This window comes from Fusarium vanettenii (genome assembly GCF_000151355.1).
Source record: "Fusarium vanettenii 77-13-4 unplaced genomic scaffold NECHAsca_66_unmapped, whole genome shotgun sequence".
In the NCBI taxonomy this organism is placed as follows: Eukaryota; Fungi; Ascomycota; class Sordariomycetes; order Hypocreales; family Nectriaceae; genus Fusarium; species Fusarium vanettenii.
This window is the reverse complement of record NW_003315823.1, coordinates 15,849-27,651: the sequence shown is the minus strand read 5'-3', so window position 1 is coordinate 27,651 and position 11,803 is coordinate 15,849. Positions and strand designations below refer to the sequence as shown.

Genomic DNA, 11,803 nt, shown 5'->3' with positions numbered 1-11,803 from the left:
GCGTGCGATCTCTTCTCTCCTAAGCCGAGAGTGCACGGGGAGCTATTATTTGTGATGATGCGAGAGAAATAAGTTCCCTAGCATATTATGGACCTTGCTGCTACTACTGGTTCTTATTTATTAGTTTATTTGTTTGTTTATTTATTTCTTTTGATATAAACCGTGATTGCTTCTCGCTAACCTTTCTGCCTTATATTTTCTTTCTTTTTCTTATTCTCTAAACCCCCTATATTTTATGAGGGGGCGTAACTAGCTTATGAGGTGATTGGTGATGACTAGGGTTTGTTTCCTCGGTAGGGGAAAGGATAGGCGGTGGCGGTTATAGAATCCGAAATACGGATAGAGGCCGGGTTAATCGTTCTTGCGGATTTTAGTATAGTTCTCTTGGAATAGCTTTAGTCGGCGAAGGCCTAGAAGAACATAGACATAGGGTAGTAAGGCGATATTGTCGTTCAGGTGATGGTGGTGATATTATTGTGATACTTTATAGATACGGAAAATTTAGTTATAAACATTATATATAATTAGAGATAGCATTCTTTATTATAACCTAGACGTTAATAGATTAATCCGTGGATGAGATGTTAGGATGGATGTGAGGATGATAATAAGTCGCTATGTCTTTCCGTCTGAGATCTAACCTAATAATAGTATATCGGGGGATATATAATGATATATCCTAATAGGGATATTATAACGCCTAAGACTTTATCGTATTAGTCCGCAGAAACTGGCAGGGATATTATAACGCCTAAGATGCAATTCTATTAGGTAGTCTCTTCTTTAGGAACAGGTACCCTCCAGGAGGCTTAGGCCAACCTGCTATTATTATTAACCCCAGATTTTGCGCCTTTAATTAATGATTAAAATGCATTCTAACGCCGAGTAAACGGAGGGGTCGCTATGGCGTGAAAGTCCTCGTATATCCGTCGAATAGTCAAGTGGAGGAGCCATTCTTCGCAGTGTCGTACCCGACCCTGATCGTTCAGAGACGACTTTGCTCCTAACCCTGGACTTCACGACCGCGCCCGTCTCGCCTTTAGGGTTGGTCGTCAAGAGTGGAGTACCGTCCGCGTTTAGACGCAATCACATTGGCCGCCGCTAAAAGCCACTAATAAGGGTATAACGGTATTTCATAAGTAGTATTTAGTCGGGTTTAGCCTCGAACTAGAATCGACTATTAAATACGCAATAAAAGTAGCAAAAAAAGGCCCAAATAGAGATAACTATATTCTTTTTACTGATAATCCGATTAGTATTACTTTTCCTTATCCTTTGGTCTGGTTTTTACTTGCTTATTAGTGGTGGTGGAATTTTTAAGAGTTTTAATCGTGCTCTTTGGCCGACGCTTGAATTTTCACTAAGACTTTCACGACGGCCTCAGCCCTGGCCCTACAACCAACATTGATACCCAATGTATCACCCTATCCCTCTAGAGGTTCCTTTAGAGGTTCTAGAGGTTCCTTTAGAGGTTCCTTTAGAGGTTCTAGAGGTTCCTTTAGAGGTTCTAGAGGTTCCTTTAGAGGTTCTAGAGGTTCCTTTAGAGGTTCTAGAGGTTCCTTTAGAGATTCTAAGGTCTTCTATAGAGGTTAGGGTCATGGTTAGGGTCAGGCATTGGGTCAGCTATAGATAGAAGCCCTTCGGGCTTCTATAGAGATTCTAAGGTCTTCTATAGAGGTTAGGGTCATAGTTAGGGTCAGGCATTGGGTCAGGGTTAGGGTCAGGCATTGGGTCAGCTATAGATAGAAGCCCTTCGGGCTTCTATAGAGATTCTAAGGTCTTCTATAGAGGTTAGGGTCATGGTTAGGGTCAGGCATTGGGTCAGGGTTAGGGTCAGGCATTGGGTCAGCTATAGATAGAAGCCCTTCGGGCTTCTATAGAGATTCTAAGGTCTTCTATAGAGGTTAGGGTCATGGTTAGGGTCAGGCATTGGGTCAGGGTTAGGGTCAGGCATTGGGTCAGCTATAGATAGAAGCCCTTCGGGCTTCTATAGAGATTCTAAGGTCTTCTATAGAGGTTAGGGTCATGGTTAGGGTCAGGCATTGGGTCAGGGTTAGGGTCAGGCATTGGGTCAGCTATAGATAGAAGCCCTTCGGGCTTCTATAGAGATTCTAAGGTCTTCTATAGAGGTTAGGGTCATGGTTAGGGTCAGGCATTGGGTCAGGGTTAGGGTCAGGCATTGGGTCAGCTATAGATAGAAGCCCTTCGGGCTTCTATAGAGATTCTAAGGTCTTCTATAGAGGTTAGGGTCATGGTTAGGGTCAGGCATTGGGTCAGGGTTAGGGTCAGGCATTGGGTCAGCTATAGATAGAAGCCCTTCGGGCTTCTATAGAGATTCTAAGGTCTTCTATAGAGGTTAGGGTCATGGTTAGGGTCAGGCATTGGGTCAGGGTTAGGGTCAGGCTTTGGGTCAGCTATAGATAGAAGCCCTCTGGGCTTCTATAGAGATTCTAGAGCTTTCTATAGAGGTTAGGGTCAGGCATTGGGTCAGGGTTAGGGTCAGGCTTTGGGTCAGCTATAGATAGAAGCCCTTCGGGCTTCTATAGAGATTCTAAGGTCTTCTATAGAGGTTAGGGTCAGGGTCAGGGTCACACATTGGGTCAGGGTTAGGGTCAGGCATTGGGTCAGCTATAGATAGAAGCCCTTCGGGCTTCTATAGAGATTCTAAGGTCTTCTATAGAGGTTAGGGTCAGGGTCAGGGTCACACATTGGGTCAGGGTTAGGGTCAGGCTTTGGGTCAGGCATTAGCTCAAGGTTATGCTAGGCTTAGGTTAGAATCTTCTAGAATAACCCTAGGGTTATATAAGTCTCTTTTATTTCTACCTAGCTTTTTATACTTAGCTTTAACCTTATGCTTAGCCTCTAAGCCTTATCTTAGCTACCTTATAGCTATTCTTTTTAGCTATCTTATTTTCTTTTAATTACCTTATTTCCTTTTAGCTACCCTATACCTATAGCTACCCTATACCTATAGCTACCTAGCTACCGTATACCCTACCTACCCTATAGCAAAATGCCCTCGCAGCGTTGCCCAACCTGCAAAGGCAGCTATAGAGACCTCCTAGAGCATATACGCAAAAAACACCCTGCCGAGACCTATACAGACCGGCAGCTACAGCCCCTTGGCTTAGTCAGCTGCCCTTATTGCGGCACAGCCTGCCGGGGGTCTCACGGCATCAAGACCCACAGTGCTAAGATCCACGGCATAGAAGGTAAAGCCTATATTTCTACCTTACCTAGGCCAAGGACCTATATAGCTACTAGGGCCACTAGTGCCTCTAGGGCCTCTTTAGCTTCTTCTATTAGCCCTACTAGTCCTAATCAGGCTAGCCCGGGCTTAGTTAGCTATAGAGGCCTTATAGGAAGAAAGAGGCTAGCAAGGACCCCCTCTCCACAGCTACAAAGACCTACAAGGCGGCAAAGGCAGCTACAGCCTAGCCCTACCCTAGAGGAGCCTACCCTAGACCGACCAAGCTCAAGGGAAAGCTATAGGTCTTTTTCTAGCTATGAGGAAAGGGGAAGACCCTCTAGCCCTAGGTCCCTTAGCTCTAGCTCCTCTTGCCCTAGCACGCCTAGCCACAGGCCCTCTAGTCAGGGACCTACCCTAGAGCCTCTAGAAGAATATACCCTAGAGCCTCTAGGGCCCCTAGAGGAGCCTACCCTAGAGCTAGAGACTAGGGAGCCTAGGGAGCCCAGGGAGCTTACCTTAGAGCCCGAGCCTAGGGAGCTTACCTTAGAACCCGAGCCTAGGGAGCTTACCCTAGAGCCCGAGCCCAAGGAGCCTACCCTAGAGGGGCCTACCCTAGAGCAGCTACATAACCAAGCTATAGCCCCAATCCTAGCCAAGGCATCTATGCAGAAGCTATTAGCCTTTGCAAAGATCCCTATACCTGAGAAAAGGCTACACGCAAGGCAGGCTGCTATTTTCACAGCTGCAGCCCATAAAGCTGCAGCTGCCTTTTTAAAGAGGCCTACTGAAAAGGCCCTATTACATTTCCTTATTTTACCTAGGCTACTAGGGTTAGGGTTACAAAAAGGAGGCCTAGCTAGCCTCCTTCGACTATTCCCTTCTAACCTTCCTACCCTAGAGAGCCTACAGTCCCTTGAGCAGCCCCCTAAGGCAGCTAGACCCTCTATAGCCCCTAGCCCGGCTCAGAAGGCAGCTAGGCTACTAGAGAGAGGCTACCTAGGCCGGGCTGCTAGGGCTCTTATTGACCCGACCCCTATAGCGCCTAATTCAACGGAAAATAGGGCTAGGCTGCTAGAAAAGCACCCTATCGGCTCAAAAGACCCCTTCTAAGGGAAGACCCGCCCTAGGGCCGGCCAACCAATCACATCAGAGACAATTATAGCAGCTATAGCCTCTATAGGCAAGGAAAAGGCCCCGGGCCTTAGTGGCTGGACTAGGCCCCTTTTGGACCTAGTAACTAGGAAAGATTCCCCTGTGATAGCTTTTCTAAGGCTGCTAGCTGATATGATTCGCCAAGGCACGGCCCCCGGAGCCCACTTATTATGCGCTAGCCGCCTAATAGGGCTTGAAAAGCCCGATGGAGGGGTTAGGCCTATAGCTATAGGAGACCTTATCTATAGGGTAGCTATGAAGGCGATCCTGATGACCTCCTATCGACCGAATATGCTCCTACCCTTCCAGCTAGGTGTGAATAGCCCAGGCGGGGTTGAACCCGCTATTTTCCTCCTCTATGAGGCTATTATAGGCCCAAATGAGGCTAATTTCCAGCAGCTAGCCTCTATCGACCTCGCTAATGCCTTCAACTCAGTAGATAGGGCTTCTATAGCTGCTTCAGTAGCTATATATGCCCCTACCTTCTATAAGGCAGCAGCTTGGGCCTATAATGACCCTTCTATCTTAGTCACGGAAGATGGGTCAGCTATAGCCTCGGCTAAGGGCGTAAGGCAAGGCGACCCTCTCGGACCTCTTCTTTTTTCCCTTGCCTTCCGACCTACCCTAGAGGCCCTAGCTAGGAAGCTACCGAGGGCAACCTTAGTAGCTTATCTAGATGACCTCTATATTCTCAATAAGGCTCCGCAAGGCACCCTAGAGGCAGCCAAGGAGGTCTTAAAAGGCTCCCCTTTTAGCCTTAACCTAGCTAAAAGCAAGGAAAAGGCTATAGAGGACCTTAAGCTAGAAGGCTTAAAAGCCTTAGGCACCTATATAGGCCCTATCCGGCCTAGAAGAGCCTTCTTGCAAGAAAAGCTAGCTACCCTACAGGAAGCCCTAGAGGCCCTGCAAGACCTTCCTAAGCAGCACTCTTTGCTTCTTCTTAGAGGCAGTATTCAGCTTCTTCTAAGGCACCTTCAGAGGCAGCTAGACCCAACTGGGCTAGAAGACCTTTGGGAAGAAGCTGATACCCTTATAAAGGAAGCTATTATAGCCTTAGCGGCTAGAAGCCCTAGTGAGTGCCCTAAGGAGCCTAACCTTAGCCTTATAGCCCTTCCAGTCAGGGAGGGAGGCCTAGGAATACCCTTACACAGAGACCTAGCCCACGAGCTATTCCTAGCAGCTAGGGAGGCCTCGCAGCCTACCCTAGACCTCATCCGGAAGCCCCTAGCCCAGCCTACCCTAGACCAAAGCCAGCCTAACCAAGGCCAGCCTAGACTAGGGAAAACAGCACAACAGGTGCTAAAGGAAGCTAATAAGGCTAGGCTAGCAGGCTTCCTAGAGGACCTTCCAGCTAGCTATAGGCATGCTAGGCTAGAAAACGCTAGCTATCTCGGCCGTAAGTGGCTCGGAGTCTTACCTACCCAAAAAGCCCTATCTTTTACAGACTCCGAGGTCACTGAAGCCCTCCGAAGCCGGCTTTTCTACCCAATCAAGCCTATCAGCTTACCCTGTAGCTCTTGTGGAGCTATAGCTGCCTTAGGCCATCAAGATACCTGCAAGGGTGCTAATAGAAGGTGGATTGCAAGGCATGACGCTATAACTAGGGCCTTTGTGAGAGCCCTAAGTAGCCAGCCTACCCTAGAGGTCGAAAAAGAACCCCTAGTCCACCCAGAAGGTAGCCTAAGGGCCGACTTTGTAGTTAACCTAGGAAATAGCCGCTATTACTATGATATTCAAATCGTAGCTATTTCAAAGGATTCTGCTAAAGAAGACCCTTATAGCACCTTAAGAGAGGCTGCCGAAGAAAAACGCAGAAAATATAGGTCTCTCGGGGCCTTTTTTCAGCCTCTTATTATCTCAGCAGGCGGCCTTATGGACCTAGAGACAGCTAAGACCTATCAGAAGCTCCAGGACCTTATTGGCCCCCTTGCGGCTAACCAGCTAGATTCCTCTATTAGCCTTGCCCTGATGAGGACTAGGGCGACCTCTGCGGCTTCTATAGCCCGAGATACCCCTAGTAACCTAGCTAGGTCGATCTGGAATACCCCTAGGGCTTCTTAAGGCTTTTCTTTATCTTTTACCTTTTATCTCTTATCTCTTATCTCTTTGCCTTTTTCTTACTAGCTATACCTCTCTCTTTTAGTTATTTCTCTTTTTCCTAGCTATATCTCTCCCCTAGCCTTATCTCTTTCTTAGCTATACCTCTTTCCTAGTTATATCTCTTATGCTTTTTCTTTTATTATTTCTTAGAAAAATCTCCCCTCTTTTATCTATAAGCTATATCTTAGCTAGAAGAAACCCCTAGGGCAAAATAGCTTAGATAGTTAATAGTTACTCTGTTCTAACCCTAACCCCGTCAGCGTTTACCTCCAGCCCTGCTTAGCCCTTGACCCCGTCAGCGTTTACCTCTAGCCCTACTCAGCGTTGACCTCGTCAGCGTTGACCCCGTCAGCGTTGACCCCGTCAGCGTTTACCTCTAGCCCTACTCAGCATTAACCTCGTCAGCGTTGACCCCATCAGCGTTTACCTCTAGCCCTACTCAGCGTTGACCTCGTCAGCGTTGACCCCGTCAGCGTTTACCTCTAGCCCTACTCAGCGTTAACCTCGTCAGCGTTGACCCCATCAGCATTTACCTCCCGCACTGTTTACCCCCTGACCCCAGTAGCCCTTACTCTGGTCTTTCTTAACTAAACCACCCGCACTAGTAGTTCGCCTCCGCCTACTTCAAACCACTACTTACGCTAGCGATTAGCCCCTTCCTACCCCTCGCCTCACACCCTCTGCCCTTTTCTCTCCTTACCTACTTAACTAGAACTTACTAGCACTTAGCTTTACTTCTCTACCTCTTCTCACCTAGACACTAGCGGTTACCTTCACTTTCCCAACTCTCCTCTCCTAGACACTAGCGGTTAGCTTTTACTTTCCAACTCTTCTCCCCCGGATAGTAGCCATTAGCTTTACTCTTCCAACTCCTAATGCCAGAGGTTACTACCCCTATCCTTATTTCCCCCTTCTTTACCCCTACAAACCAATAAGCCTTACTCTCCAGTAACCTTCACAACCTCCCGCCTACCTCTCAACTTTCTAGCTCAAACGAAAACCCAGGGTTAGGGTTAGGGTTACGGGTAAACACCACTACCTTTACTACCCTCTACGAGCCCTTACAAATACCCGCTTCTCTCTTTACCCCTTTCCGCTCTTAACCCTTCACTTAAACATAACCCTAACCCGACATTGGGTTAGGGTTAGGGTTAGACTTAGGGTTAAGGCTAGGGCCAAGCTTAGGGGTAACGGCTAAGCAGTCCTTATCTCTCTCTAGTCTAACCCTCTAAAACACCCGCTAGGCTCTTACCTTCCCCAATCAAACGAAAATTTAACATTTTGCTTTAGGGTTAGGGTTAGGGTTAGTGCTAAACATCCCCTCTAGTCTCTTTCAGCTAATACTTCCTAGGGGCTACCTTAGGGTTAGGCCTAAGTTAGTTTTTTTTTTTTTCTTTTTTTAACTAATCCTTAAAGCTAACTTTTCTAATTATTTACTTTCTTATTTATTTCCTAGCTTAACGGAAAACTAAGGGTTAGGGCTATATACCTTTCCTTAATTTCTCTTATTTCTAACCCTAGGGTTAGGGTTATATACTCTTCCTTATTTCTCCGGCTAGGGCTATATACTTCCCCTTTTATCTTCTTACCTTAGCATTATCCTAAGAAGACTTTTTTTTTTTTATATTAATTATTCTTTTTTTTCTATCATTTTATTATTTAGATTTTTCATCTTTTTTCTTTTTCTTTCTTTTATTTAAATATCCAATACTATCTTACTAATAATAACTAACCTCTTTCTTATATTACCCTCCCTTTATCCTATTCTCCCCTCGGCAATTACCATTATAGCTACCTACTATGCCGCGTTGACCTGGTCACCTTGCCGTAGTCTTCGTAATACCCTCATATACCAGCCCCATCTCGACCTTAGTAACTTTAAGAGCGAAAAGGCGCTTCAGCTTAGTAGTCAAAGCGATCCCTCTAACTCAGGGATTAACCCGCCTTCAAGTCTCTAAAGCATCTCGCTAGCCTCAGAGAGCTTCTTTTTACTATCATAATCCTATTACTTTTACCTACCCTAGACTATTATATCCTTCTCCTTTTCTTCTTTTCCTCTACTTCTTTCCTTTAGACTCCCTCTTATATAATTTCTTATATAGTCAAAGCCAGCCATCATCACAAAGTCTTATTCATATATATAGTTAGGTACCATTAAGTATTATATAGATAATCTACCCACTATAGAAGCCAGCTCCCATAGGCAAATGCCCTCCCTCCCTCACACCTTTTTCTCTCTAATCACTATTATCATACTAGATAAAACTAGCCTAAATAGATACATAGATGCCCGAATTATATTTCTTACCTAGCACTTAGTTCACTTATATATATCTCGTCACCTCTTAGTCTTATACCTCGTCCTCGTATGCCTCTCCATCGCATATCCCTTAGTCGTATACCTCTCTATTAGCATATCATCTATAGAAACTCCTCCTCTTCTTCTTCTTTCCTTCTCTCATATCCTTCGTCGTCACCTCTCCCGGACCTACCCAAGTCAACACCAACGAGTCCAACGACGGCATATTCCATACGCCTCTACGATCGATCGCCTCTATCCATCCAGCCCAGAACTCTATCAACAAGTAATTCCTTCCTATCTCCTCTATGCCTTTATCTATATCCACATCGGCTTTACCCCCGCCGCCGGGCCTATTAAAATCCCCTTCCTTTTATCCCTTACCTCCCGCACATAGTTAGATTACTACTAGTACTATAACTATAAGCCGACCACTAAATACAACTCTATTCTCGCTATCTTTGATTTATTATCTAATTTACCTGCCTTCTATTACTTATTACTCTAGAAAGTTCTATAATTACTACCACTCCCATTCGCTAGCCATATAGTTATATCGCTTATATCTCTAATAATAATCATCCCATTCCCAATCGGAGTATATATAAGAAGATCCCCCATCACCCACGCTAGTAGCGGCAATTAATCCTACTGCATAGGCTACTAAAGTAACCGACGCAATTCCAGCGCTAGTTACCCCCCCCGATCCCGCCATAGCCTAGTCGCCCGTGCATAGGCTCGGCTCCAGAGTATAGCTCTTACCCGCCTTTACGAACATAGATTCTCCCCTTACCTATATATTATCATACGCTATAACCCCGGACCCATATCCGCCGAGGTAGATATAACTCCTTCTTCTTCTAGGCCCTCTACTTAACTCGATAGTAATATAATCTAGGTCAGAAACATTCTAGCCAGTCGCACTATCCATACTAAATTTATGCAGTCCACCCCTATGCAACTATATATTAGAATAATACAAAATATATAAACATATAAGAAAGTTACTACCTACCTTATAAGCACCTACGCGCTACCTAGATGGTAGGCAAGAAGATAGCTAAAATACTCACTCAGTGCTTTCAGCGTCTCCACAAGCACCTAAAGGATACTAGCATCATTAGCAAGCTTCTACACCGCAGCGTTCTACCATCGAACCCGAATGCCGCCGATCTCGCCATTATAGGCACTAGCTGCGAGATTATATAGGTATAACATAATAACGGATAATACAACGGTTATCTAGAAAAGGGGAGAGGGGGCAAGGATAAGGGCAAGGGCAAGGCAGAAGTCCAGCGCTATAAGTACTACGCCGTTTAGGGTTTAGTAAGAAGGGAATAAAAGAGCAGAGAAATAAGGTAGATAAAAGTAAAAGGGTAAGAGAGTAATAGAAACCTAGCGTTATATAGGAGGTAGTAAGGATAGTAAAGAGTAGTCTACTTAAGTCTTATAGGCGGTCTAGGCTACTTTATAAATAATTAGATACGCTATAATACGGGCTAGCCCATAACCCGCTACTCTCTTATTATTCCTAGCAGACGATATCGGCTAGAATTACTAACGCTCATCCCAGGGAGTCAAGTTGGCCTCTCTGCCGAGCTAACCCTAGGATCCTTGCTTACCCCAAGGCCATCACAGCAGATCCGGTATATATTCCGGCGGCTATATAGACCTAAAACATGCCATACTACCTCCGCCCCCTTTTTGGGGGGGTAGCGGCTCTATTGCGACTAGGCCGACCTAGGGCGCGGCCGGGAGGGACAGGCTTATTCTAGGAACCGATTAATATAACTAACCTACGGGGGCCGGCGGCTAGGTCCTAGTCACTAATTAATAGCCCGCGACTAATATAATCTAGTAGACTTAGGTCGACTATCTAGAGCTAGTTAGTATACTATTACTTATAGTATAGATTTAGGTAACGCTATATTAGCTTAATGCTACTTAATAGAGTCTATTTTTAAGTATTTATATTAGTATTACTACTATCTACCTAGCTTTAATATTTATACCTACTTTAATTATATAAGCTAGGTATTAACTATTTTTCCATACTCTGCTTACTCTATATAATAAGATATTTCTTTATTCTTATCTAATCTATATATCTATCCTTCTTCTTTATTTTACCTACCTCTAACCACTAACCTCTCTATTATCTCGCTCCTACCCCGTCTAAGCCATAAGAGCGCCATTCTTTATAATCACCATAGTTATTAGTGATATCAAGCTAGACGCTACCGACGACCCCGCTGCTATCTAAGGCGACTTCGCAGGCTCAGACGACGAGGGCGATATTAAGGATACCTCTAAGCCACCGGAATAATATGAATAGGGCATCTACTATCCTATCTATATCAGAGAAGTACTTACGGATAGGTATCGCGTCGAGTATAAGCTAGGCCATAGAGGCTTCTCGACCGTCTAGATAGCATATAATATACTTAACGACCGGGACATCGCTCTCAAAATCATGGTGCCCGGGGACTCAGGAGAGCGGGAATATAATATGCAGAACGAGATCATTAGTGCCATAAAAGATACTTCCCACCTCTTAACATACCATAAGACCTTTCTCCTCCGCGGCGCCCACGGCTCCCATAAGGTCCTTACCTTTCCCTTATAGGGCCCAAACCTACGGGACTATGCTTATCGGACTTCTGCTGCCGCCCGCCGGTTAGCTACAAGACAGCTACTATAAGCTCTAAAGGCCCTACACGATGGCGGAATTATACACCGGGGTGCGTAGCATTCGGCACTACACTATAAGCCCCATGGAAGCTAACATATACTATAGACCTAAATAGCGCTAACGTAATATATAATCTTCGTCCTCTCTAGGCCGGCAGCACGCTAGCCATTAAGTATAAATATCTCGGGCGCCCCCTAAAGATACCCCTACCCCTGCCTCGACCGCCGTGGAAGGAGGGTTAGCTCGTAATGCCGATAAAGCCTCACGAGAGCCTTATAGGAGAGACTATATCACTCGGCGACTTTAGCCTAGCCGCCAAGTCCGGCACTCCGGTGGAGCAAAAGGTCCAGTCGCCTGCCATTTACTATGC

The 11,803-nt window shown here is 45.5% G+C and overlaps 1 protein-coding gene across 1 annotated transcript; it reads left to right on the top strand.

Moving 5' to 3' along the window:
* Window positions 1-3,013: 3,013 nt before the first annotated feature.
* On the top strand, window positions 3,014-4,300 carry NECHADRAFT_88874 (uncharacterized protein; the record flags this gene model as incomplete). The annotated part of the gene is made up of 2 exons (XM_003040408.1): window positions 3,014-3,212; window positions 3,363-4,300. The coding sequence occupies 2 exons, from the start codon at window positions 3,014-3,016 to the stop codon at window positions 4,298-4,300; spliced, it is 1,137 nt and encodes a 378-aa protein (XP_003040454.1).
* Window positions 4,301-11,803: the final 7,503 nt, after the last annotated feature.